The 27,792-nt window shown below is 37.8% G+C and overlaps 1 protein-coding gene across 9 annotated transcripts in view; it reads right to left on the reverse strand.

Annotated features, from left to right (window-relative positions):
• LOC129763359 (hemicentin-2) overlaps window positions 1-27,792 on the reverse strand; it is a 459,584-nt gene that overhangs the window by 41,505 nt on the left and 390,287 nt on the right. For all 9 annotated transcript variants that reach the window (XM_055762336.1, XM_055762341.1, XM_055762332.1 and 6 more), the window contains 3 exons: window positions 22,129-22,428; window positions 21,601-21,803; window positions 12,037-12,214 (listed from right to left, as the gene is read on the reverse strand). In XM_055762336.1, the coding sequence (XP_055618311.1) occupies window positions 12,037-12,214; window positions 21,601-21,803; window positions 22,129-22,428 (681 nt within the window). The remainder of the gene's footprint in view (window positions 1-12,036; window positions 12,215-21,600; window positions 21,804-22,128; window positions 22,429-27,792) is intronic.

Raw genomic sequence — 27,792 nt, forward strand, 5'->3', positions numbered from 1 at the left:
TCTAGATCTAGATTGATTGAATGAATATTTATCGCGCAGCCGAGCGAGAATTTCGATCTCTGCTTGAAATATATCCCGAAAAACGTAGTCCTACGTCAACAATCATGTTGATGCATCCAGGTTTAGCCAGATTTAGCTGTCACTTTTAACTGTTATTACATCATTAAAAAATAATGGTTAGGTGTTAATGTGAATGCTTGTTCTGAAGTTTAGGGACATTTAATTAAACCATTCCATGACAAACCGTTATAGTGGATCTCAGACATTCGTGAAAAGTGGTAGTTTTGTTCCTTGTCGCTAAATATCAGACCCGGTTTTTTTTGTTTTTTCGACACATTACCAATACATACATTACATATTACCTTTGAACTACTGGTCCGATTCAGATGATCGATACACAAAATGAAGCCAATGATCTAGTATTTTTTGAACATACACTTCAATTTCGAAACATTGGATTTAGTTTCCTTATTTATAGATTGTACATGTTCTTTACAGTTTACATGGTTTCGGAACCAATAGGGGTATTGTTTTTTATATTTTTTTTTTCTTGAAAGCTGGTTTATTTTTTAATAACATATCCAAAAATCAGACAGGGTTTTTTTTTTTGAGTTATGATTTTTCAAAGTTATCTTGTTTTTAGTCTTCGTTCAATATTCCTATACGACTAGAATCCAATCTTTTTTTTTTGAGAAAACGAACAATCAACAATACATGTTAATACTGAGGCTGAGAATTATTTTGAAAATATTATCGCTTCGATGGTTCGAGAATAGTTTGCACTGGTCAATGTAAACATTTAGTTTTTTTTACACACTATATCTGCACTAAATAGAAATAAGAATAAGAAGCAACATAATTTTTTTTCTGTATTATAGTGACTTTCAACACTTTTGGCTGGTTCGTCACTTTTACCTTCCAATTTGGAAGAATGTCGGGAGTGAGAATTTAACTAGTGATCTTTAGCGTGATAAATATGAATGTTACCACTACACCAGATCGCCTACTAATTATTTATGTATTTGTTGCTTGTTTTTTCGCTCATAAATTGTCCCTTCCACGACATACTTCAATTTGGCGTCATATAGATTTGATCAAATCGTGATGGAGTAGTGTGAAGTTTTAAAAAAATCTAAATAGTATACAGGCAAACCTGTTTTTGTGCAGAAGGTAGGGACCGCACAAAAAATCGCATTAAAAAATCATACCTAATCTTAAAGGTAGCTTTAAAAAATAGTGGTTTCTACACTATTTAAAAAAAAACTTTTAATGCGGTGGATAGGGTCCGCATAAAAAAAGATTCCTTAGGAACACAGCCCAAATCCTAATGATTCTATTCATGACCAACATTGGATTTTCTTTTTTCACATTAAAATAAGCGGCCTACTCACTTGCGGAGATCATGAAACAACTATTCGCTCCTTTCAATAAGCTCCTACTGACACCTTAAAACAAACAAAACAAAACATGAGAATGGGAGTTAGCTGGCACAGTCTAGGAAGCGATGAAATACATATCAAAGATAGAAACACAATATAAATGACCGATGACTTAATTTTTTTTTCAAATGCTGCACAAAAAAAAGTCACGCCAAAAAAAACGCACGAGATTTTTGATGCATTTTTTTGTGCGATCGCACAAAAAAAAATCACATGCAAAGACCGCACAAAAACAGGTTTTACTGTATATCGAACAGCTTTGCCCACTGTAGTATCTGTTGAACACCTTAAGACGAAAGTAAAGCGCCAAATTCTAGATTTTTCTAGCAATGCAGAATAATGATGATTTGAAGACGTAAATTTGCAAATGATATCTCATAGTATTATAATGGAAAGTCATATTAGGAATATAATGCTCTATAAATATTTCATTACTCTTCATTGCGAATACATACTTTATGTTTAAATATTCCGCAAATCTTCAGTTGCAATTTTAAAAACCGTGAATATTCAAACTGATCCAAATCATGTCAGAACTGTAACAAAATCTTTCTGATGGCTGAGAATGTTCACAGGAAATAGTATCCCTCCAAAAGGCTACTCGGCGAAACATTCTCCCACGGCACCTCATTCTCCTCCACCCCTTATTAACAATCCAATTCAACAGCAGTTTCAAATTGACAAATTTATTGGTCTCGGAACAACCTTTTCTGTGTTCCTTCCATCCCGGGCAGAACTGAAACAACCGACAGTAAATTTATTTAGCCGCCAAGGTTTACAGCAGCGAACGAAAAACAGAAAGCGAAGTATCGTGGGAAAAAAAAGCAAAGCTGAGCGTATCTTGGGACGGCAGAATCTAAACATCCTTTCAATCGATGGTGTAATGCAATGGCATGAACCAGGCTTCCTGGTAGGCCTGTCAGTGTATTAAAACAGCGCACCGAAAGAGCGACGGCAGACAGGAATTTTAATTTTACCCCGAACACAAAATTGAACAATTTCGAACAGGTTTTCCTCATTCCTCTCGGAGGACCATTTGTCGAAAGGATCGATCCATTTCGAGGATATCAGAGAGGGGTAAAAGGGTGAAAACAAATAAAATCCCAACTAGAAAAAAACGCTAACTGGCACAGGAGTATACTTCTGATCAAATCAAGTTCAGGTTAAATAAGCTCCAATGAACTTGGTTTCTGGTGTATTATTCGTCACCTTCAACCTGGAATTAATTCAAAGACTTCATTGCCGACCGGGGAACACACAACGATGTAACCCTCCGGTGCAGCCAAAGACTTGAATTTCGCCTTAAGCTCTGACTGACGTAGCAAATATTGCCCCCTTAAGCCGCCCCAGCTGACCCTCCCCCGGAGAAAAATGCAAATCGTATCCCATTTCTCATCTTTTGTCCGACAAACCATGACTGGTTCGAATTCACACGAAAGGAAAGGAATAAAAATTCGAACACTTTTTTCTTCCAACGAATCTCGATCGATCCGTGTGATTGAAGGGACAAAAGCTGGGACCGGCAGCCCGGATCTTCCGATGGTACACCGAGCGGGAATCGATGACTTGACAGATGTCGGTATAAAATAACCATCAATCTTGTGTTTTCTGCATTCGCCGAAGGGCAGGGAGGGTGTGCTGTATGCGGCGGAAAAAAACAAATCCACTGGCCGACCAACGGTGTCTTTCTTCTGAGAAAGTGCGCATCGCGCGGAGGAAGAAAATCCCGGGAAGGTTTCTCGGTATGGGAATTTTAACATCCAATAATGGGGAAGTGGATGACGAGGCTTCCGGTAAACCATTCTTGAAATTATAATTTGAGTTTGTTTTATTTTTGTGTTGATTTGGTACTTTATAATTCCATAATTTTTTAATGAGTTTTTTGGAAATTGTTGTAGCCGTACTCAAACAGTCCGGGATCCTATGATGCCTAGGACTACCAAAATATGTGAACGGAGGAATTGTCAAACGATCATTGTATTTTACATTTCCCTCTGAAAATATTGCACATCTCAGTTCTCGAACCGCGAATGTTCATTCACCTCTAGTATCTGAAATGACGATTTTCTCAGGCTTCTTTGTTCAAAAGTACGTTTTTGGGGAAACATATTCCGGTCTGCACAACGACAAGCGAGTACAAAAGTACTCAACACCAAAACTACTCCCGAATTGCAACGCGGATTCCCCAGGCACATTAATTTTGATGTCCGTATTAGGGAAACACAGCTCAGTGGTAAAAAATACCCGCATGTGTTTTTTCCACAGGTACATCGATTTTGAAGTCTTTGTTGGGGAAACCGTAAATCTGGCCAATAAAAACATGGCAGTTTGGGCGTTTAAATAAAGCTTGACATTTTACAGTTATTAAATTGTTTATCTCATGAAAAATAATATTTTATTAATTGTGATAGACGCGTAGAAATATTTCCTATCAATTGATGCAAACATCTTTCCAATCTGTTAAGAAACGTTCAAGTTATAAGCATTCGAAAGGGTAGGGTTAGCACACAAATCGGCAGAACAAATGTGTGGGAAAAAAGGAAGTTCTTCCAGTTTTTATGAATTTCAACCGTTTAGAGATTAGCGAGTTGTTATGTATAGCATATCAAACAAATCTTAGAGAATTTCCGATCCGATTGGTATGCAAACCATAAGAATTCGTTCACAGTGAAAATAGTTATTAACGTTAACTTTATTTCATAAAAAAGAGACCTGTTTTCTGATTTGCACCCTTCCTGGAAGACGTAGTTCTACGTCAAAAATGGAATAAAAAAGGTGTTCACAATGAATATGTAATGGGTCATGCCCACTGGACATAGCTTCTTCCGGCACTCATGATCGAGTGGTCGCTTGCTTCGTGTTCGAGTCCCATACTTGTCGGGGGATTGTTCTCCAGAGATTTGCACGACTTGCACTGATACGTAAGTTTTCTAGAGCTAGTCACTTAGAATACAGTTACGACATCACAATGAAAATTACGCAAGTTAAATACTACGTTGAGATGGTGCAGTTCTTCTAGAAACAGCTGTAATAACTGAGCCTAAAATTAATATTGTAATCGTCTTACAGGGGATGTTCTTACTTCTGAGAAGCACCTAGTTTTGCCACGATTTTTTTCGAAAATTTTCACAGTGTTAGCATCGTGTTATAAATCTGACCTTTTCAGTTGCATTGCATAAAAGTTTTCCTTCACGTTTATCATAGTTTCATTTCTCGACAAAAAAAATAGTGGAACATAGTGCGAAGTCGAAATATTTAGGTGATTTTTTGAATACTGTCGTGAAAAATCAATCCATGGAGATGGTATACGCATCAAATTTTAGAATATTGAACGAAAACATTCTTATTTGGGTGAGTGTAAATGTAGTGGATAAAACTATAATAATAAAATATCGGGAAAATATAAAAAAATCGATTTCTTTATGTTTTGGTGTTTTTTTTTAGACTTACAGAATTGTTTGCCAACCTAAATACTCAATAGCAAATATAATTGACCTTATCAAACAGCATTCATTTAATATTTAGAATATTGATGTATAACCTATCCATACAGAGATATTTATTTATATGGATATTTGTACAAAAAAATATAACTAAAAAAATTACACCTAAAATTTTGGTCAAATGTAAATGCAAATGTAGGACATTGTTTAAATTGAGGGGCTCAAAATGAAAGGGGTGTAAGTGACATCATCGATTTCTCTACATCGACACTCTCTTTTGGTTATAACTTGGCTGCAAACACCTTCCTAGCTGTATTTGACAATGTGGAAGATAAATATAGCAAACTCAAATTGGATTGTTTTTGCGGTTAAGTTATTAACTAAAGAAAAAGTTGATGAAGAGAAATCGATCAAATCACTTACAACCCTTTCCATCTAAGCCCATCAATTCCAAATTTTGAAATTACCGAAGATTAAAACAAAAATAGTATGGTAAAAAATATTTCAAAAATTAAAATTCATTTTTCTCAAAAACGTATTTTTCAAGAATTCTCAAAAAGAAATTACATAAATAGCTCACACACTACCCAACAAGTCACATATACAATGGAAGATGGGCGCTTTTACAAGATTTTTTTGTCTAACAACAACTTTTTCATTTTTTTTACCAAAAATTACAACTAATACTAATTTCGTTTAAAGTTAAGATAGTGATATAGCGAAATCGACAAAGTTGTAGATCTCATTGATATACGAACATTTGTCGAAGACTTAAGGTTTCTATTTTTTATAGTTTATGGAATATAAGATATTATTTATGCAGGCTCCTGGAAAATCAATGAATTACTTGTAATATTTATGTGTGTGAATTTTCGCGTTTGACATATCCTTGACATGTTTCTCAATGGAAAAAAAATTGCAGAAGATGCCAATCGCGATAATTTACACACAAAAGTATAACAAGTCAAACATTAATAGTAGTTTTTCAAAAGAATTTAAAAAATTAAGAATATTTGTTTGGAAAACTCTTTCCCTGCAGCAACACTCAACAAAATTTTAGTCAATGAATGAAATATAGAAAATTAACTGAGTTGTCATTTTAAAATATCAAACAAATATTTAAAAAAAATCATCGAAAAAAAATTTCATTTTCACGAATTTCATGCCAACTCGATTGGCTGTTGGCAGCACCATTCCAGATAACAGTGTAACGCTGTGGGTGTGAACACATGGGTCTTTTAAGCAACTTTGCATACTCGAAATAATCATAAAAAATAAAAATTAGACTATTTCTTGAAAAGGACCAAAAGTTCTTTCTTGAAAAATGATAACTCAAACAATATAATACCTTCAAAATTTTGGTCAAAGATGAAATGTAGGAAATAGAATTTCCTAAAAAAAATGCCAAAATAAAAAAAAATAATTTAGCTGAAAAAAATATTTAGAACATAAAAACTCATTTTTCTGAAAAAGTATTTTTTTAAATTCTCAAAAAAAATTTACGAATAGCACTTACAATTTCCAACAAGTACGTCCATATTTTTTTTAAAAATTACAACTAATCCTAATTTTGTTGAAAGTCAAGATAGCAATAAAGTGTATTCGACAAAGTTTTAGAATATTAGAATATGAACTTTTGCCGAAGATGTCAACTTTCTATCTTTGATAGTTTCTGGAATATAAGGCATTTTTATAGGGAGACTCCTTAAAAATATGTTTTTGCCCGTAACATTTTTGTGTGTAAATTCTCACGTTTGACATGTTCTTGCCATGTTTATGAATATTAAAAAAGGCAACAGAGCATGTAAATCGCGATAATTTATACATGAAAATGTTGTGAGTTAAACATTAATATTAATTTTTCAAAAAAAAAAAAAAAGAAAAAGTTGTTGTTCGAAAAAACGAAAACCGAAAAACGAAAACGAAAACTCCTAAAAAATATTTTTTTGCCCGTAACATTTTTGTGTGTAAACTATCGCGTTTGACATGTTCTTGCCATGTTTATGAGTATTAAAAAAGGTAACAGAGCATGTAAATCGCGATAATTTATACATGAAAATGTTGTGAGTTAAACATTAATATTATTTTTTCAAAAAAAAAAAACGAAAAAATTGTTGTTCGAAGAACCTTTTCTCTGTAATGTATCGGTGACTTGTTGGAAATTGTATAGGCTATTCATATATATTTTTCAGAATTTACAGAAAAACATTTTTTGGAAAACAATAAATTTTAATTTTTAAAATTTTTTTTTTTCGAAAATAAGACTGACATTCATAACGAAAACATGAATAATTACCTGCATTCCATTTGTTGATTAAAATTTTGTAGGTTTGATAGATTTTGTGTGGCAAACCTTTTTGAGATTAAAATTTTTTTTGCAACTTTTTTTCCTAAAATCTTAATTTAAGATCTACAAAATGTTGGTTAAAGAATGAAATGTAGGAAATAATAAGGGTTTTCATTAAAAAATTACAAAAAAAAAGTTCATTTTTGAATAAGATCTAAAACTTTGTCGAATACAGAATATCGCTATCTTGACTTTTAACAAAATTAGGAATAGTTGTAATTTTTTTCAAAGAAAACAAGAAAAAGTTCTTGTTAGAACCACTGTATTCCCTCTTTCCATTTTTCGATGTACGAGCGACTTGTTGAAAATTACAAGGGCTATTCACATATTTTTTGTAAGAATTTAAAAAAATCGTTTTTGAGAAAATGAGTTTCAAATTTTAAAATAATTTTTTCTCAGCGAAATTTATTTAAAATTTCTTTTTGGTATTTTTTTATAAAAATTTGAACAATTTTCTTCAATTCACCCTTACAAACATCCATCGTAAATTTTGAGGATGTTTCAGTTTTTGAGTTATATTTTTGTTTTTTAAATATTAAGAACAAAATTATGAAACAATTCTTGTCTGAATAAAGGGTGTGTCACATCAAATTGCATCACGGAAAAAACGCTGTATAAATTCGCCCAGTAGACCGATCCTTTTGAAAATTTTAGACAGTAAAATAAAAATTATTACACAACTTTTGGCATTTTCTTTTTATTCATACTTCGAGCCCAAGCCCGTATGCTCGCACCTTCCTCTTTACCCCGTCCATAAGGTTCTGTACAACGTCAGGTTGTAGTTTTTTTTGAACAGAAATCCATTTTCTCTTGAAGTCCGCCTCCGATTTGACAACTTTTGGGTTCTTCCGGAGGGCCTGCTTCATAATCGCCCAATATTTCTCCGGCGCGTTGGGCGGGTTCATTTCCTTTGGCACGAAGGTGACCCCGTTGGCTTCGTACCACTCCAACACGTCCTTTGAATAGTGGCACGGAGCGAGATCCGGCCAGAAGATGGTCGGGCCCTCGTGCTGCTTCAATAGTGGTAGTAAGCGCTTCTGTAGGCACTCCTTAAGGTAAACCTGCCCGTTTACCGTGCCGGTCATCACGAAGGGGGCGCTCCGCTTTCCGCAAGAGCAGATCGCTTGCCACACCATGTACTTTTTGGCAAACTTGGATAGTTTCTACTTGCGAATCTCCTCCGGAACGCTGAATTTGTCCTCTGCGGAGAAGAACAACAGGCCCGGCAGCTGACGAAAGTCCGCTTTGACGTAGGTTTCGTCGTCCATTACCAGGCAATGCGGCTTCGTCAGCATTTCGGTGTACAGCTTCCGGGTTCGCGTCTTCCCCACCATGTTTTGCCTTTCGTCGCGGTTAGGAGCCTTCTGAATCTTGTATGTACGCAGGCCCTCCCGCTGCTTGGTCCGCTGGACGAATGAACTTGACAAATTCAGCTTATTGGCGACATCCCGGACCGAACTTCTCGGATCACGTCTAAACTGCTTAACTACGCGCTTGTGATCTTTTTCACTGACGGAGCATCCATTTTTGCCGTTCTTCACCTTCCGGTCGATGGTTAGGTTCTCGAAGAATCGTTTTAGTACTCTGCTGACAGTGGATTGGACGATTCCCAGCATCTTACCGATGTCCCGATGTGACAACTCCGGATTCTCGAAATGAGTGCACAGGATTAATTCACGACGCTCTTTTTCGTTCGACGACATTTTTCCAAATTTACGAAAAATTGACAGTGAAGCATGGCCAACGTGATATATACACTCTTATCTGATTATAAGCGAAAGCTGAAGATATAATTCCTAAAAATTAAATTTCTACAGCGTTTTTTCCGTGATGCAATTTGATGTGACACACCCTTTATTTCAAGTATGCAAAGTTGCTTAAAAGACCCATGTGTTTACACCCACAACGTTTCACTAATATCTGAGATGGTGCTGCCAACTCTTAAGACGAGTTGGCCTGAAATGTGTCATTTTGAAAATTAAAATTTTCTAAAATTCTGAAAAAGAATATTTGAATACAATTACCAACAAGTGATTCATACATCGAAAGAAGGACACTGTCACAGGGAAAAAGTTTTCCTAACAACACTTTTTTCATCTTTTATTTGAAAATTACTACTCATGTCTAACTCGTAACTTTTTTATGTGTAAATGATCGCGATTAACATGTTCTGCATATTTTCTCCTTTTTGTTCAAGAATTTACACACAACAATGTTTGACATACAGTAAACCCCGTGGTAAACTCACCGAAAAGGAAATATATTTTTTTTAAGACTTTATCAAACTTCAGTTCGTTGTAAATTCTTGACCATTTAGGAAACGTAACATCAAAAATGGAATCTACATGCGATTCTACTGGAAAAAAATGTAAAACGTTTTATCCTAGGACTAACAGTTTTCGAGTTATAACCAAATTAATATAATAAAAATAATGTTCGTGAAATATTAGAAAACGCATACTTTGTATATAAATTTACACTATAAAAAAATGGTTCTATATGAATAAATTCGAAGGAGGTGTTTTTAGATATGAAAATTATTAATATTAAATTATATTTTAAGTGAGAATTTTAACGGGGCATATAAAATGTTATTTTTACAAAATAGTTAATTGATTTTCCAAAAACTTTGTGTAACATCATATCTTAATCAGACATCTGGATTTTGAGTTATAATTTTTTTTTTTAAAAAAGATCTATGATTTTGAAAAAGACATTCTAAAAATATCAGTCATGAATGAAAGATGTCGTATGATAATGAAAACTGTAATTTTAGGTAGCTTCCATCATATGAACCAAGTTTCAACAAAATCGAAGAGGGTCACGTAAAAATTTGCTGTTTTCCGGCTGATTCGAGGTGGAAGTGTACATTTTTAAAAATATTTTGTTCTTGAGTGCAATTTGAAAAAAAATTGTTTTGTGAAAATTTGAACAATTTCCAACATGTCAAAAATTTTGTATTCTGTATTATATTTATTGAGTTGAATTTTTTTGTGAAAAATTAAGAAAAAAAACTGTGGCCCATTTTTAAAAGTAGTCTAATTATTTATTGGAGATTTCAAGTATGCAAAGTTGTTTAAACGACCAACGTCTTTATACCCACAATTTTTCACTCCAATCTAAGATGCTGTCAACTCCTAAGATGAATTCGTATGAAATTCGTCTACTGCACTATGTGCAAAATTACCCAAGATATTCTAGAACACCATGAAAAGGTGTTCTTCTTTTTCGTCATCAAAAACGAAGGGTTAATTTTGCATTCAAACGAAAATATCTCTGTATGCAAAGATCCTATGGGAACGTCCAATCAATCAAACAAAAGCTGTTTAATAAGACTAATTAGATTCACTATTGAGTTGGTGAGCGAAAAATTGTATTAGCCTACAAAAAGTTTGCAAAAACAACACACACCCAGATAAAAATGTGTTCGTAAAATGTTTCAAAACTGGAATGAGTCATATCTTCAAAATGATATACATCTCATCTTCACACAATGATTTTTCCCAATGTTACAGAATTTCAAAAATCACCTAAACATATCGATTTCGCACTCTGTTCGTCTAATCATGTTTTGTCGAGTGAGAAACAAAAATTGGGTTGAACTTTGCTTGGGCCGGCTTCGCATGAAGGTTCTGCTTGCTCCGGCATATTTCCGGGCGATATCCTCGTAGCCAATATCAACCCCTAGTGTTGTAACAACCGAGTGAGATTCCGCCCCGCAACGGCGGACTGATGAATAGTTTCTGCGCTGAATAATGAATCGTTTTCCGAAGAATACAAACGATGCTTTTAGGTAGGAGTGATTTTCGTCTGTCGGACATCCCCACCCGCAACCAGTCTTCTACCGGAACCTTAAGGCTCGCTGCCCGATGAATCAATCTTTTGATAGTGAATTTTCCGAAGCGGAGGAGGAATTTCCCTGGGCTACGAAAATCCATGAAAAATTCTTCTCATCAAAGAACAACGAAACATCAGAGAGTGGGAGAAGGGAGGAGGGGTGTATGGGACCAGGCACACGCAAACTGATTTGTGTTTGCAAAATTGGTTCTCGTTTGAATACCCTTGGCCTCGTTTGGATGGCTTAGAGGAGTGCCCATGGATCGCTTTTTGTCCCACCCACACGATGTTCTCTAGGTTTCGGCTTGTCGGATTTTTCTTTGAATCGAGCACTGGGAATGAATGATTTGCTTCATTGTGACGACTTTGTGAATATACAGAAAAAAGCTCATTTGATAGGGGTGGCATCCGAATCACGTTTGATTCCATTGAATGAGCACCTTTCTGCTCTGCCTCCCACTGGATGTGGGTGTGTCAATTCCAAATTCGATTTTAATTCATACTGTAAGCCGACAGAGAATCAATTAGCTGACTGTATAGCTTGTAGAAATTTTTGGAGCTTTGCTTTTGTTTGACAACAATAAAATGAAATGCCAACTCATTCAATCGGGAGTTGATCTTTCAACGGAAGCAGCAAAAGGATTTGGCAAAATGAATGAATGCCATTCACAGTCGCTTCTGCTTAATTACTTCGACACGAGGATGCTGTAGGGGGGAATTGATTTCCAAAATTGAAGCCATCCCAAAATCGGTGATGATATTGGGTTCAATTTCCGGGGGAAATAGACCCGCTAGTGCGATTGATGTTTGATGCATATTTTGCGAGCGAACTCGTTGACTATGTTATAGCGGCCTTATTTATGGTGAATCATAACTCCCAAGGACATGCCGAGCAAACGAGAATTTGTCGGAGCTCGGAGCCCGATTTGGATTAGCGAATATTTGGTAGACAAAACAGAACACTACTCACCGTAGGGTGGTATCAGTGCCGACCCGACGCGCACTTTGTCAATCACGAACGGCGGTTCGCTTTTGCCTTTCGCGTTCACGGCGTACACCAGCAGCTGGTAGTCCCGGCCGGGTTCCAGGCTGTGCAGTTTGAACAGCGGCTGCTGCTCCTGGATCCGAAATAACGGTGCTAATGTGGCCTGTGGATGAAAACAATAAACAACGGCGGAACGGAGGATTTTCACCACCCACGCAGCCGCCGCCATTCGAATGGGAAGAGAGAGAGAGAGCATGAGTGTAACATATCGTAGCGGGATTAAGTTTTAATTGCTTTTGTGCAGATGTGGTGCAGTCAGAAAGGGGGAGGGGTGATGTGCAATGACAGGATCGGGAGAAGTTGGTGGTTCTCCGGAAACTATGCGAAGGACACTAGAGCTCAGCTCCAGTACTTAGAGACGTTGTCTGTGACTCTGATAAAGAGCACTCCCCGAGGTCACATGTGAACGGTTGTGGCTGCACATGCTCGGTTACCTCTTAGCCGAGTTTCGATTCGAGAACTTTCCCTGTTGTCGACTGTACGCTTCCTGCAATGCTCCCACGCGTGGGAGGGATCGAGTTTTTTGTCATTGTAATTATTATTGTTGTTTGCAGAGAAATAAAGTTACACTTTGGGGGTGAAAAATCAATCGACGGAAATGGGAAACGATATCCACTAACGTCAACGTAAATTCGGAAGCTGCACTCTAGCACTTGTAATGAGAGGTTGATTGCATGGTTCAACCAGATATCAAGTTAGTAACACGGAAGCTTGTCGATTTTTATTTTAATTGGGGGATAATTTATTTACATTCTCACGTTCACTCTGTTTGGTTCGATTGAAAAAAGAAACGTGAATAAATGGGCATAATGAACAGGCGATTACAATGCAGAAATTGTAACTTGTGTCAACAACAGAGCCATTTTACGCGGAATCAGCGAAACCACAGTCAATTTAATCGAAACTCTCTCCGATCCTTTCACCATGTGATGATGTCAACAATGCTTTTCCCAGACTAATCATAACCTCAAATTTGCCTGTCTAATAGATGACTAGGAATATGAAACGTGAAATATCAAATTCGCTATAGATTTCTTAAACTACCATTCACTATTAACTACCAAATTTGAACAGAAAACACCGCAAATATTTTTAAACCATGTTCATCTTCAGTATTTTAGAACGAGAGATTTTATCATTGCTGAACTAAAGAATGCAGGCATAGTTTCCCATAACAAGAGAAATAGTTGTACCATGGAATTTTTATGCAGATGAAGATTTTTGACATAGAATTACGTCTAACATACACCCAAACTAGCGTTGGCTCAAAACATTTCATCTTTGGCAGAAATGATGTCATTTCATGTGCTGGAGAGTCAAATGCGCAAATAAAGAGCTGTTCTAAAAGTTTAAAAATGTTTTGTATGTATGCAAGCAGACATCTCTTTCTGTTTTCTTTTCTCATTTCATTTGGGATTGTGCCAAAAAAAAAGTCCATACGACGTCAATGGGGATCGAACCAAGGCCGGCTGGAATGCAAAGCTATTTCACACGACCACGCTATCAATATAGCTGCCAGTGCTGTTATATAGAAGCGTGAGAATATTACACCTCATCATAAAATGAAGTTGAATCTCTTTGAATGTATCTTTCTCTGTCTGGGCCGTGTATATGGCAAACTATACAAAAAGCTTTCATATGCCTTCATTTAAGGTGAAGGTGGAAGCTAGTCAAAAATGGCGCTCATTTCTTTCATCTCCCTCCCTCACTCCTCGCCCGAAAATCAATAATTTTGCGAAACAGTGTGAAGAAAATGATCGTTTTCGCAAACTTCCCATCAAGTAATATCAAGCAAACTCTAATCGATTACTCACAAGATATTAAATTTTCATCTGCTGTCGCACTGTATAGTGAAAAATGTCGAAAACTCGAGTTAGTGCTCTGAAAGTTAAATTTTCGGCAATGGTTTTGTTTGTATTGGTGAAAGCATCGTTATTTTTTCGACACTGATGCCAGACAACATCATCGAAACAGCTATAAAAACCACTCAATAAAATGTCATTCCTGAGTCATAGCGTTTCATGTCATGAAAATCAATAGAATAAAATTGTGTCGATATCAATACACTTATTATTATTACGTTTAATGGGTCTATAATGTAAATTTTAGCAACTTTAACATTGAGTAAGAACATTGTATTGCAGAGCTCGGAACACTGCCATGGCTGCATAAGCTTTCAAAAACAGTAAACGGAAAAATATTACATTCAATCAAAATGACTCGGTCAACGAAGAGAAGGGTTAAGGCTCTCCAACGTGAATATGTGAAAACAATACGATCAACGAAGGAAAATGTTAAGGAATTATCAACATCGAGTTACTATACGGAAGAACATGTTAATACCAAAAGAGCCCCAATTCGCATATGTTATAAATTTGCTTATGTTGCGCTCGCGTATAATCAGAATTTTACTTCATACGTAAATGAACCTTCTATATATATTTATATTTGCAATTGTTCATCGGAACATATCGTTCATACATTTTACTTTAGTATTGAATTGTTTTTTTTTCAAATGTATCCAAAGACTCGTGTCAATGAAGCGCCACACAGTCTGATAAGTGAATTGATCTATTTACGTGTTCTTTGCTCTACTCTCACAAACACTATTACCCCATTTTTACACGTGGGTTTACCTAGACTACTACAATGGCTAGCTTCCACCTTCACCTTAAATGTGTCTCCTGTTTCGCTCATATTGGCTCTCGCGTATATGTCATATAAATTATATACAAGTATTGGGGAGTAGAACATCTTCTGTTATTTTTCAGCTCATTTAATGTAATAAATCGGGATGCCATAACATGTGCTGAAAATTAACTTTGGGTGTGTTTGGGTGTATATATCGGTTGCGTCACCAAAAACTATTTAATTTTATTGCGCATGTTACTCAATCATTTCTGGATGGGCTCACGAGATTTTGGCACCAACGGATTTTGATGTTCCCCATCAATCTATTGTAATAGAGAATTTTTCTTTTTCAATAGCTAGATTGTTAAAATAGCGTTGTAATGAGAACTTATATTTTCCCATACTTTGGTGGTTCTGTCGTACAAATGCCACGTTGCGTCCCGGAACAGTATCCGTGCAATAGGTATCAAGGATGGTTTTCAAGATTGATGCTTAAGTTCGACCATAAGCAACCAGCAGTCAGTAGCGAACATTAACCCTTTCATTACGGCAGTGTGCTCCGCTGAAGCGCTACCCCTGTACGGAGCACTGCGCCGAAAAGTATGCACATCGCGCTGGTGTGATCGAAGAGCAGTATGAATTTCATGTCGTCTAAAGACGACGCTCGTACACACAGCTCGTCGCGCGGATGTCGTCTATAGACGACGCTCGTAACGAAAGGGTTAAAGTTCAGAGTTAACTTGAAAATTTTCCAACTGACTTTTTGTTATTTTTCTGTTCTGCCAATCGCTCGGTTCGCTTAGTGTATGCATTCAAAATGAAACAAAAATGGTAACGTAATCCTACGTCAACTATGCGGTCGTGTTTCGGATATATACACAGCCATTTCATGCCAAACCGATATAGTGGTTCTCAAATTTTTGTAAAAATTTACAGTCTCGTTCCTTATCACAAAATATTAGATCAGTATTGTTTTATTTTTTTCACTAGCTCACCCGGCAAACTTCGTCCCGCCAAAAATTTGTTTTTTTGTTATCAATACCTTGAAACATTCACGTTTTTTTACTAGGCGCAAGTTCATGAGTCCAATCGCAGAACTGTTCATTGATTGATATTTTAATCGACCCCGTTGAATTTACCTTTTACTGAAAAATTCCCAATACATCTACCAAAACTCATCATTATAATATCAGATTATTTTCAGACACAATTCTCGTTCAAGATTTTTTAACCACTTGCAAATAACATGTTTCTCCGTTACATGGAATAAATGTTTGATACAGAAAATATGATAGAATAAAGACAGACCTCTCCCCTCTTCTCCCCTTAGAGAGGGGGGAGGAGTATCTATTCACCATAGAAATGTTTCGTGCCCCCTAAAATCTTCACATGCCTAATTTGGCTCCATTTGCTTGATTAGTTTTCGATTTATACAGAAATTTGTTTTTCATTTGTATGACAGCCCACCCTAAGAGAGGGTGAGGAGTGTCGAACCACCATAGAAACATTTATTGCATCCTAAAACCTCCACATGCCAAATTTGGCGTCGTTTGCTTGATTAGTTCTCGAGTTATGCGGAAACCCCATAAAACCTCCACATGCCAAATTTAGTTCCGTTTGCTTGATTAGTTCTTAAACTATGCGGAAATGTATGCTTCATTTGTATGGCAGCCCCCCTTCCCCCTCAGAGAGACGGGGGGAGTGTCTATTCGCCATAGAAAAGTTTTGTGTCCCTTAAAACCTTCGCATGTCAAATCGGTATTTTCTTGATTAGTTTTCGAGTCATGCAAAAATTTGTCTTTCATTTGTATCTTGTATCTAACCACCGTAAAAACATATTTATTGCACCCTAAAACCTTCACATGCCAAATTTGGTTATGTTTGCTTGATTAATCTCGAGTGATATAGAATTTTTGTGTTTCAAATCCTGCGAGAATTAAAAGGCCTACTTTTAGGCATCCAGCAAATCGAAATAAATGTTGATAAAGAATTGGGTCTCCTCCTTCAATTTCCTCCAAAATGAACTATTTAAATGACGAACTGTAAGTAAATACTGGTAAAGATAGACAAGAAGAACAGATGTAATAATTACTGATCAAACAAATAAAAATGTTAGATCTGAAAAAGAAAATAACGGAATAATAGCTCCTAAAATGAATGAAACTCCTGCTAAATGAAGAGAGAAAATTGTTAAATGAATAGATGATCCATTATGAGCAATATTAGCTAAAAGTGGTGAGGAGGGTGGGGGCGGTTAAATTGTTCATCCTGTTCCTGACCCATTCTCAACCACTCTGTTTGAAGGTAAAAGAGTAATAGAAGGGAGAGAAGTCAAAATCTTATATTATTTACTAGCTAACCCGGCAAACTTCGCTCCGCCCAAAATGTATTTTTTTGTTATCAAACCATCAAACAATGGCAACAATAGCAGAGCTATTAATTGAGTAATCTTCTAATGACCCTTTACAATTTCCTTTTATTATAAATTTGCTAGTACTTCTTCTAAACCTCGTCATTGTATTATCAAATTATTTTCAGACACAATGTTTCTCCCTTACATGGAATACCATGGAATAATACAACCCCCCTCCACCCTTAAAAAGGGTGCACTTCACTCCACCTCCAAGGGGGGGCTTCCATACAAATGAAACACAAATTTCTGCATTACTCATGAATTAATCAAGCATATGAAACCCAATTAGGCATGTGGAGGTTTTAGGGAGCAATGAATGATTCTATCGTGGTTAGATACTCCTCCCTCTTCTCCCTGGGAGAGGGAGGGGGTTTTTAACGAATGTTATTTGCAAGTGGTTAACAAATCTTGAACGAGAATTGTGTATAAAAATAATCTGATATTATAATGACGAGTTTTGGTAGAAGTACTAGGAATTTTATAGTAAAAGGTGATTTTAAAGGGTAGATTACAAAATCAATCAATGAACTGTTCTGCGATTGGACTTATGAACGTGCGCTTAGTAAAAAAAAAACGTGAATGTGATAACGAAAAATAAATTTTTAGCGGGACGAAGTTTGCCGGGTCAGCTAGTATTCATATAAAAATGGATTTCTGTCTGATTCTTTAGACTTGGAAATTGATGAACCGATCGGCGTGAAAATTTGTATGCAGGGATTTTCAGGGGCGGGGAAGGTTCTTATAATAGTTCGAGATGTAACAGAAATTTCTGCAAGAATTTTCTTCTCAATTTTATATTTTCCGCATCAGCTTACCATCGGGCAGTACGGCATACCCTCGATTGGGGCAATTTGCACGCTTTCGACCGGATAACATTCTCACGAGAGAAATAGCTTGTATGTGAGGGATACCAGATGATTTTTTTCGAATATCTCTGCTGGACACGAATAAATGTCTTCAAATGCAATCATAATGAACAGTCTCTGAGAGAAACACCTTATGAGCACTCCTGCTGGAACATTTAACACCGTATGAAGGGAAAATATAAAATTTGGGCGCCTTCCAAATAAAATTCGTAGCGCACTTTTGTTATTCAGTATCTAAAATACAGTGTGCCACGACAAAGAAAAGCAGCATACGAGAATTTTTTGTGCTAGTGCGGATATGGAAGAGTGTCCAGAATTTTGGAATATAGATATACGCTGCATTTATTTAGATAAACGTATAATTCATAAAAGTATGTTTTCAAATTCCAGTAGGGTAACAAAGGGAGCGAAAGGGTTCATAGTTTGTGATCGATATCTGAGTGGGAATGAGAAAGTCTGATGCGAGTTGAACCAAGTGAACGAGAAGTGTTGATAGCTTTCGACTCTACTCGACTCTTTCGAGTCTACTGAAGTAATAAAAAAAAAAATAGCTGAAAAGATATTTAAAAAAAATCGATGCATTCTAAAATAATATCCGAAGTGATAAACAAGTGGATTGAATAATATAATTCCGTAGTTCTACGCCGAAAACTGCGGTCGTGTCATAGATACAACCCATCACATTTTTTTTGTCAAAAATCGACACTCTGGGACCTAGTCGTACCGGAAATTGGGGTTTTCATAAAACATATTTTGATCTACTTTGAAGAAGAAGAAACAGAACACTGTTTTGTACAGAATTTCATTCTATATTAGGAAAATGTTTCTTTTTGATTTGAGAATTTGATCACTCGTGGTAGGAAAAAAGGACAAGGCTTCTAAAAAATAAATGGTACAATTTTCAAACAAATTGGAAATATAAGTGAATTAGTAGCCCTTTCACCAATATAGTTTGACACCAGGAGCTGTAAAACTATATTGCTGGAAGGGCTACTAATTTACTTATGAGGGGCTTAGAATGGGGTGTAAGTGACTTGATCGGTTTCTCTTCATCAACTTTTTCTTTAGTCAATAACTCAACTGTAAAAACGTTCCAATGTGAGTTTTCCATAGAATCCGATAGATGAGGTTCTGACCTATCTCCCACATTGTCTAATACAGCTGGAAATGAGTTTGCAGCTAATTTATAACCAAAAGAGAGAGTCTATGTAGAGAAATCGATCAAATCACTTACACCCCTTTCATTATAAGCCCCTCTTATATTTTTATTACGTTTATTACCGTTCTGAATAATATTTCGGACGCTTAAGGCATATGATGCAGAAAACAGATCTAAACTTTATGGACAGGTATTACTTGGTTGATATTTTTGATAAATTAGTTCAATATGCTTTTAAGCATATTCATTCAAAATTTAAACGCTCATAGGATTTCTTCGCGCGTTTATTACAGTAACACATACTAGGCTGTCAAAAAAGTCCTGCGGTATTTCCGCGAGGTATCGTTGTAAGCGCGTAGTTCTAGTTGTATTCATTGTATCGAGTCATACTATAGCTTGTTGGAAAGGTATTTTTGCGCGCTATAATATAGTCCTTGATAGTGTTTTGTTTGGTTAAGTCGTTCGTGAGTTATAGTGTCGCAAATATGGAACAAAATAAAGAGAAAATCCGACATATTTTACAGAACTACTATGACAAAGGCAAAAATGCATCTCAAGCTGCCAATAAAATTTGTGCAGTTTATGGACCCGATACAGTTTCCATTTCCAGCGCACAACGATGATTTCAACGTTTTCGTTCTGGTGTAGAGGTCGTCGAAGATACGCCACGCTCCGGAAGGCCTGTCGTCGAAAATTGCGACAAAATCGCTGAATTAGCCGAGAAAGACCGGCATAGTAGCAGCCGTAGCATCGGCCAAGAGCTGGGGATAAGTCATCAAACCGTTATTAACCATTTGAAGAAGCTTGGATTCACAAAGAAGCTCGATACATGGGTGCCACACACGTTGACGCAAAAAAACATCTTTGACCGTATCGACGCATGTGAATCGCTGCTGAATCGCAACAAAATCGACCCGTTTCTGAAGCGGATGGTGACTGGCGATGAAAAGTGGGTCACTTACGACAACGTGAAGCGCAAACGGTCGTGGTCGAAGCCCGCTGAAGCGGCTCAGACGGTGGCCAAGCCCTCATTAACGGCCAGAAAGGTTCTGCTGTGTGTTTGGTGGGATTGTCAAGGAATAATCTATTATGAGCTGCTTCCCTATGGCCAAACGCTCAATTCGGACCTGTACTGCCAACAACTGGACCGCTTGAAGGTAGCACTCATGAAGAAGAGGCCATCTTTGATAAACAGAGGCCGCATTGTCTTCCATCAGGACAACGCCAGGCCACACACTTCTTTGGTGACGCGCCAGAAGCTCCGGGAGCTCGGATGGAAGGTTCTTTTGCATCCGCCGTATAGTCCGGACCTTGCACCAAGTGACTACCACCTGTTTTTGTCCATGGCAAATGAGCTAGGTAGTCAGAAGTTAGCCACAAAAGAGGCCTGTGAAAATTGGCTATCCGAGTTTTTTACCAATAAGGAAGCGAGCTTCTATAACAGGGGTATTATGAAGTTGGCATCTCGTTGGGAACAAGTCATCGAACAAAACGGCGCATATTTGACTTAAAACAGATGATTGTAACTAATTTTATGAACAAATGAAAATTAAAAAAAACGTATGTCGTATGTCGACGCGATTATAACAATCTCCAGAACCCGAAAAATTCCTACGGAACTGACAACAAACAGTGATTAAGTCGACGAATCTGCTCCCACATTTCCGCCGGGCTAGACGCAAATGGATTTTCGTCGCAGCTCAGGTTTCGACGTCCTTGAGATGATTTTGATAGAGGGCTCTCTTTCTACTCCTGCTGATGCGTGTGTGTATGTGTGTGTGTGTGTACACGTGTAGGCGCGAATACATGAATAGCACACACCCACCCCCGCACTCCGTGATTGAGTGGCACTTGTTTATCGCTGCCGGCTGCAGCTGGTGTTGTTATTTTTCACCGCTTCCGAGCAGCCGATCCGAACAGTCACATAAATTTGCCAACGATCCTTCAGTGAAGGACATTTCCACTGCCGCATGTCCTGCAGTGTTTTTGTGTACGACAGCACAGTTGGTATGGTAATTGGATAACCATTACACATAATTGCCATCGCAGGCCAATGCGTTGCAATCGAAGTCCATGATGGAGGAAGGGAGCAAGAAAAAAAAATCGAAACGAGATTCGTTCCAATTACGCTACCGAATCAACTTCACATTGACTTGTTGCTGTTGCTTAAAACCCACCCCACGGCCATGGCTGGGCCCAGCTGGCGAATGTAAACTCATTTCCATGAATGTGCAGCATCACCCGTCAAATGATTGGTTGTTATTGACGCGCGGGGACACTCACTCCGGATCTGGTTCGAGAGGAAACGTGTCGCAAAATCTAACATTCTCGGATCCGTTCGAAAGCGGAGCTTGAGCGCGCTGAGGAAAAGGACTGGACACGGAAGGGGGTGCAAGAAGGAGGGAAACAGAACAGCTCACCTGGTCGTTCATGGTGGAAATTTCGTTGTCAATCTCCGTCGGTGGGCTTCGGGTGTAATCCAGGCTGAACATGGGTGGGGGCGTTCCGCCGATCACTTCTAGCAGGAAGCTTTGCGAAAGGCCTCCATCGCTGCCGGCCTGGCAGACCACTTCCAGCACGGTGTCGTTGTGCAGCTCGCAGTTACGGGGCGTTTCCGGGATTTCTGTGGAGCAGCCATCAAAACAAGCAATGGGTTGGGAAAGAGATGGAAATTTTAATTAAAAGCAGCGTAAAAACGAATTAGCGATGCGTTGGATGTATGGCTGTCGGGAGCGATGCTTGACGGGAATGGATTTTCTCCGTATCACTCTGATATAAGGCCACCTATGTTTCGATTATACTGTATTAATATTTTTTTTCTTGTTCTGAATGATTAAATGTAACATGAGTGTGATCGTAAAATCCGTCAATCACCAATCCACTGTCTAGCTGTCCACCTAAAGTGGAAAGTTGTGTTTGCATTCGCAAAAACATGGACCCACACTTACTGGCAGGTAAAATATGAATCAAACAGGGCACCGTTTGCCGTCCGACACTGTTCATGGCCCAGCAGGCGAGCGTGACCAGTTCGGCATCTGTCTGGGGCAGATAGGTCATGGTGCTGACGAGACCGTGCGAGCTTATGCGTGAGTTCAGCACCGGTGACACGTTGCGGGTGTTGTTGTAGGTCCAGCTAAAACGCACCCCATCCGGCGGGTCGGCCTCGACTTCGCACCGAACATGCAGCGAGTGCATATTAAGCGAGCCGATCGATGTTTGCTCCGTTCCTGGCTTGCAACGGGGCGCATCTGTCGGGGAGAAAAACAGAGCATCGATTAGTGAGAACTGCAACGCTGGCTGGATAAGTAGTCCCCAGATAATCAGTTCAGGGAATGGAAAAAGTCTATACCTCACATCGATTAAATGAACACCGAAACGGTGATACTTCGGTCCCGGCATATGTATAATGAAACGCTTCAGGCTCGACATTATTCTTTTCAAAGTATCAGGTGTTTTTCGTCGTTCTGTAAAATGTTATACACTTTCCACCAGCGCTGGGGATATTCTGAAGAAGGGGCTTATGCTTATCATGAATCAATTATGAGCATACAGATTCCATTTTTCTCGTCACTCGACTGCGACATATCCACTCTGAAACGATGAAACGTTGGCTGCTCCTTATTGTCTGGCAGGCATGCGAACAGACGTTGGAGAATGTAAATGAAAGTGGAGTCTGCCGTCTCTGGCGACAAGCTTCAAAACCAACGATTCGGACCGATGGACGAGGAAAACTTGGAACGAACGCATGGAACTGAACTCTGATCGAGAATGATGCTAATGGGATGCTGTGAACAATAGACCATCAGAGAAGAAAAGATTCTCCTGGGAATGGGCGGGTTTCAGGGAAATTCGTATCGACGTGAGGCTTGTCGTGATTGTAGACTGAATTGGAATCGAGTCGGAATTTGAGTAATTTTTATAAATTTGGTTATTCAACCGTCGCAAGTAGCCGGAACAAGAGTGCGGAGTAATAAGACTCTGGAGTGATTCGGAGAATATGTCATATTACATCTCCGGGAAACAGAATAGATAGATGACAAATTGAACGGACGAGTTGTACAATGTGGTACGTTTGAATAAGAATGGGGAAGATCACTTATCCCTACGCCTCAATAGTTATTGCAAATATCACGAAAAATGAACCGATTTCTGGAGAGTAAATTCATTCTAGCGGGCACTCATTTTTTGAGTAGTATTTCGTTAAGTATATTCATGTAAGATGAGAGCTTCTTCTGAAATTCGTTTCATTCATTTCAATACACATATTGATATGATTGCGGCTTAATGAACAACTGCTTTTGCAGGAGCGCAAAATTTCACTATTTAACATTCGTTTACTGATTTAAGTTCCAGTTTTGGAATTTTTGAATCCCGATTCCAGAGCACTGAAGTTTTTAGATCCATTCTGAAGATTCAAGGATATCACAAATGTTGCATACAGGATAAATCCAACTTTTAACATTTAACAAAATCAAAATTCAATCAACCATTTTTTTTTGCATAAAAAACTAACATGCGTCTCCATTGGTTGGATTTCGCTTGACTGGAGACGGAGACGCATGGTTGTTTAATAACCGATGATCCGAAATGATCCGAAAAATAAATTTTTTCGCCTTTTGCCCAAAAATGAATTCCTTCAAAAATTCATAACATTTGAACTACTGGACCGATTAAGATGATCAACATACCAAATTAAAGACAATCAGTTGGCATTTTGGCATTGGCAATATTGCACTTGCTTTCCTCATCTATAAAAACACTTGTTTTTTTTCATAATTATCGATTGTATTTGATTGTTGATGTTTGGCATTAGAGCAAAAGTGCGTCTCAGAGTAATATTTTTTTACAAAAATTCGAAATGCCTGAAAATACAGGTCGGACTCGATTATATACCGTTTCTGATTTCTTTTCACTGTGTATAATCGAATGCTGTATATAATCGAGTAAAATAAATTTTTTATTCGTTTCTTACATATATTTTTTGTTTTTTAAATATCAAAGAGGAATTTGATTTTTGATTCATCCCCTTAAAGTCAGAAAACGTCTTTCTCACATGAAAAAAATTAATTTTTTACTCCCTTACCCGGCCAGGCCATTTCAATGTGATTCGAATAGCCATTGAAAGCATCTTTACAGATTACAGTGAAACTTTGAAGTTTTAAAAACACTGACCTTTTAAACAATTTCGCATATTGAAAAAAAAAATTGAAAAGAGTCTAAGTTTTTTTTGTCTGTTTGTTTTGTATTCAATAACACATGAAACATGATGAATATGTTGTTAGAAAAACTCTTTCCCTGTAGCAGTGGTTTGTTAATTATTGCATGAGCTATTCATTTTTTTTTTGAGAAAAAAAAAAGTATTTTAGAAAAAAGTAATTTCAATGTTGTGTATGGATTTTTTTTGTTTGATATATTTTTATGAAAATTCAAATAATTTCCTAAAAAAAATTTGGTCAACGAATGAGATACATCCCATTTCTTTTCTGCCACCGGATTGAATTGCATGCTCTTCTCTTCGAATCCCATTTCTTTTGTGCCACCGGATTGAACCGTGCGCTCTTCTCTCTCAATCCCTTTTTTGTCTCCCACCGGATTGAATGGTGGCTTATAGCCGATGGCTTATAGCCGGTGGCCGCTCGGGAATCCATTTAGTTGTAACTGCGAAGTGCTCTTCTCTCCAAACCCCCCGGGTTGAACAATGTGCTCCTCTCTCCCAATCTCATTTCTTTTCTGCCACCGGATTGAATTGCATGCTCTTTTCTCCCAATCCCATTTCTTTTCTGCCACCGGATTGAATTGCATGCTCTTTTCTCCCAATCCCATTTCTTTTCTGCCACCGGATTGAACAGTATGCTCTTCTCTCCCAATCCCATTTCTTTTCTGCCACCGGATTGAATTGCATACTCTTCTCTTTGTATCCCATTTCTTTTCTGCCACCGAATTGAATTGCATGCTCTTCTCTTCAATTCCCTTCTCTTTTCTGCCACCGGATTGAATTGCATGCTTTTTTCTTCCAATCCCATTTCTTTTCTGTCACCGAATTGAATTGCATGCTCTTTTCTTCAATTCCCTTCTCTTTTCTGCCACCGGATTGAAAAGTGTGCTTTTTTCTTTCAATCCCAGCTCTTTTCTGCCAACGAATTGATTTGCATGCTCTTCTCTTCGAATCCCATTTCTTTTGTGGCACCGAATTGAATTACACACTCTTCTCATCGAATCCCATTCGTTTTCTGCCACCGGATTGAATTAGATGCTCTTCTCTTCGAATCCCATCTCTTTTCTGCCATTGAATTGAATTGAATCCTCTTTTCTTCCAATCCCTTTCCTTTCTGCCACCGGATTGAACTGAATGCTCTTCTCTTCGAATACCATTTCTTTTCTGCCACCGGATTGAATTACATCCGATATTTTTTGGAAGAAGACTAGCTCATTGACATCAATTTGATGTATCGATCATCTAAATCGGTCAAATAGTTCAAAAGTTATGAATTTTTGAATTGAAATGACTGAATTATAGCTTGTGCAGACAGTGCGATCTCAGATGGCTAAACAAGAACTATCTCCCAGACGTGTAACAATAAATGTTCCTAGGATCGTGAGTCCCTCGATATTCGTTTCATACCAGAGTAAAAATACATACACAAAAAACCAATAAAGTTTATAAATATATTCCAATCATGATATAGCTTCTCGAACAGACGCTTCACTGCTTCGATTCCTTTGAAGCTTATCAGCTGACATCTTCTTTCTCCCACATCTATCTTCAGGCATGACTACACACCAATTTAATTCCAGGTTTTGGCTTCCACAGCGCTTCGGTTAACCGTGCGACTTCTCGCAGGCAGCCAACATTCAACCGAACAAACACCCCTTCCATATCGGATCCACCGGATCCTGTAAAACTGAAAGCCGCCCTCCCGATTAGATAGCGAAGTAAGAAAGACATACTTCAGAAACGTCTCCCCAATCTCTCTACCCGTTGTCGAACTGACGACAGGGCCGGAAAGGAAGCTGTCGGAGAAAATTGATTGTCTCGTCACAAAATCAACTGTGCGGAAATTCGATAGAGCGCAATGCCTCGGGAGAAACAAGAACACGGAATCTTTTTATGTCAATCCGTTGCAATACAGGACCACCCACCCACAGGGGGGAAATAGGACGACACATCGCATGCATCGCACTGTTCGTGCTGCTGTTGTTTCGTGATGCTGCAGATGGCTGGGTAAGCGTCTGATAAGCGGTAGATAGAATGGTGACATGCTGTTGAAGTTAAGTGGATTGGATTTTATAGTCCTGAGAGAGAGAGTGAAAGAAATACGACGGGTCTCAACATTATGATAATTGTATTAGGTTGGGAAAAAAGTTATCCATTATTTTCTCGGTAGCTGGCTTTAGTTATCAATATCACGATCGATCATACAATTTCAAGTTTAGGCCCGTTGGAAAGGTGATATTTCACACTAAAAAAATATTTTGCTGTTTTTTGTTTTGTTGTTTGTTCATGATGCCGATACTGTAACAGTGAAATACGTGCAACAATTTATTTTTTTTTTAATTCTAAATTATTTTATAATATTTTTTTTTTGCGCAATACACTAAATTCAGATCTCTACAGTCGAAAAATGGGCCGTTTGAAGCTAGCGATTTACCATAAACGTCCAGAATTGAGCAAGATCTGGCACCAAGCGATTACCACCTTTTTCTCGTATTGTAAAACTCCCTGAGTGCTAAGAAATTGGAATCAAGAGAAGTTTTGCCAAGAGTTTTTCGCCAATAGAGACCAATACTTCTATGAGAGAGTCATTACGGAGTAATCGAACAATCTGAAGCATATTCTCTCTCTCTCTCTCTCTCTCTCTCTCTCTATATATATATATATATATCCCCCCCTTATAGATGTTCTGTTCGTTTGTGTACGCGTCAAAAACTTGAAAAGTGCGGAACCGATTGAGCTCAAAGTTGTACACAATATATAATCCACTTCAAGGAGTGTTGTTACGGCATAAAAAAATGGAAAATTGGAAGAAAAATGATTTTATATATGACCAGAGTGCGTTTCTGAAATTGAGCTTCTAATGAAAATCGACTATTCAGTAATGAATATGTGATCGATGTGAAGAAAATATCTTTTTCCACGTGATTGACAAAATCATCAACTGAAATTGTCTTTCGAAGTGATACAAAATTTATCGATTTTCCTCATCTATCTCTGTATATAGGGTTGGGAAAAAAGAAATGTCGTAATTCTGTTCGAAATTTGACGCTTTATTTAACATATTTAAAATATCCAATTTAAGTCAAATATGCGCCGTTTTGTTCGCAAACTTGTTGCCATTTTGAAGGCAACTTCATTATCCCCCCCTTATAAATCCCCTCCTCTTTATTTGCAAAAAACTTAGACAGACAGTTTTCGCAAGCCTCTTTTGAGGCCAACTTAGTATCACCAAGAGCGTTTTGCATGGACCGGAAGAGATTAAAATCACTTGGAGGCAGGTCCGGACTATACGGTAGCTGCAATAAGACATCCCATCCGAGCTCCCGTAGCTTCTGTTGGGTCATCAATGATGTGTGAGGCCGTGCGTTGTCCTGGTGGAAAACAACACCATTCCTAT

This window comes from Toxorhynchites rutilus, chromosome 1 (assembly GCF_029784135.1).
Source record: "Toxorhynchites rutilus septentrionalis strain SRP chromosome 1, ASM2978413v1, whole genome shotgun sequence".
NCBI lineage: Eukaryota > Metazoa > Arthropoda > Insecta > Diptera > Culicidae > Toxorhynchites > Toxorhynchites rutilus.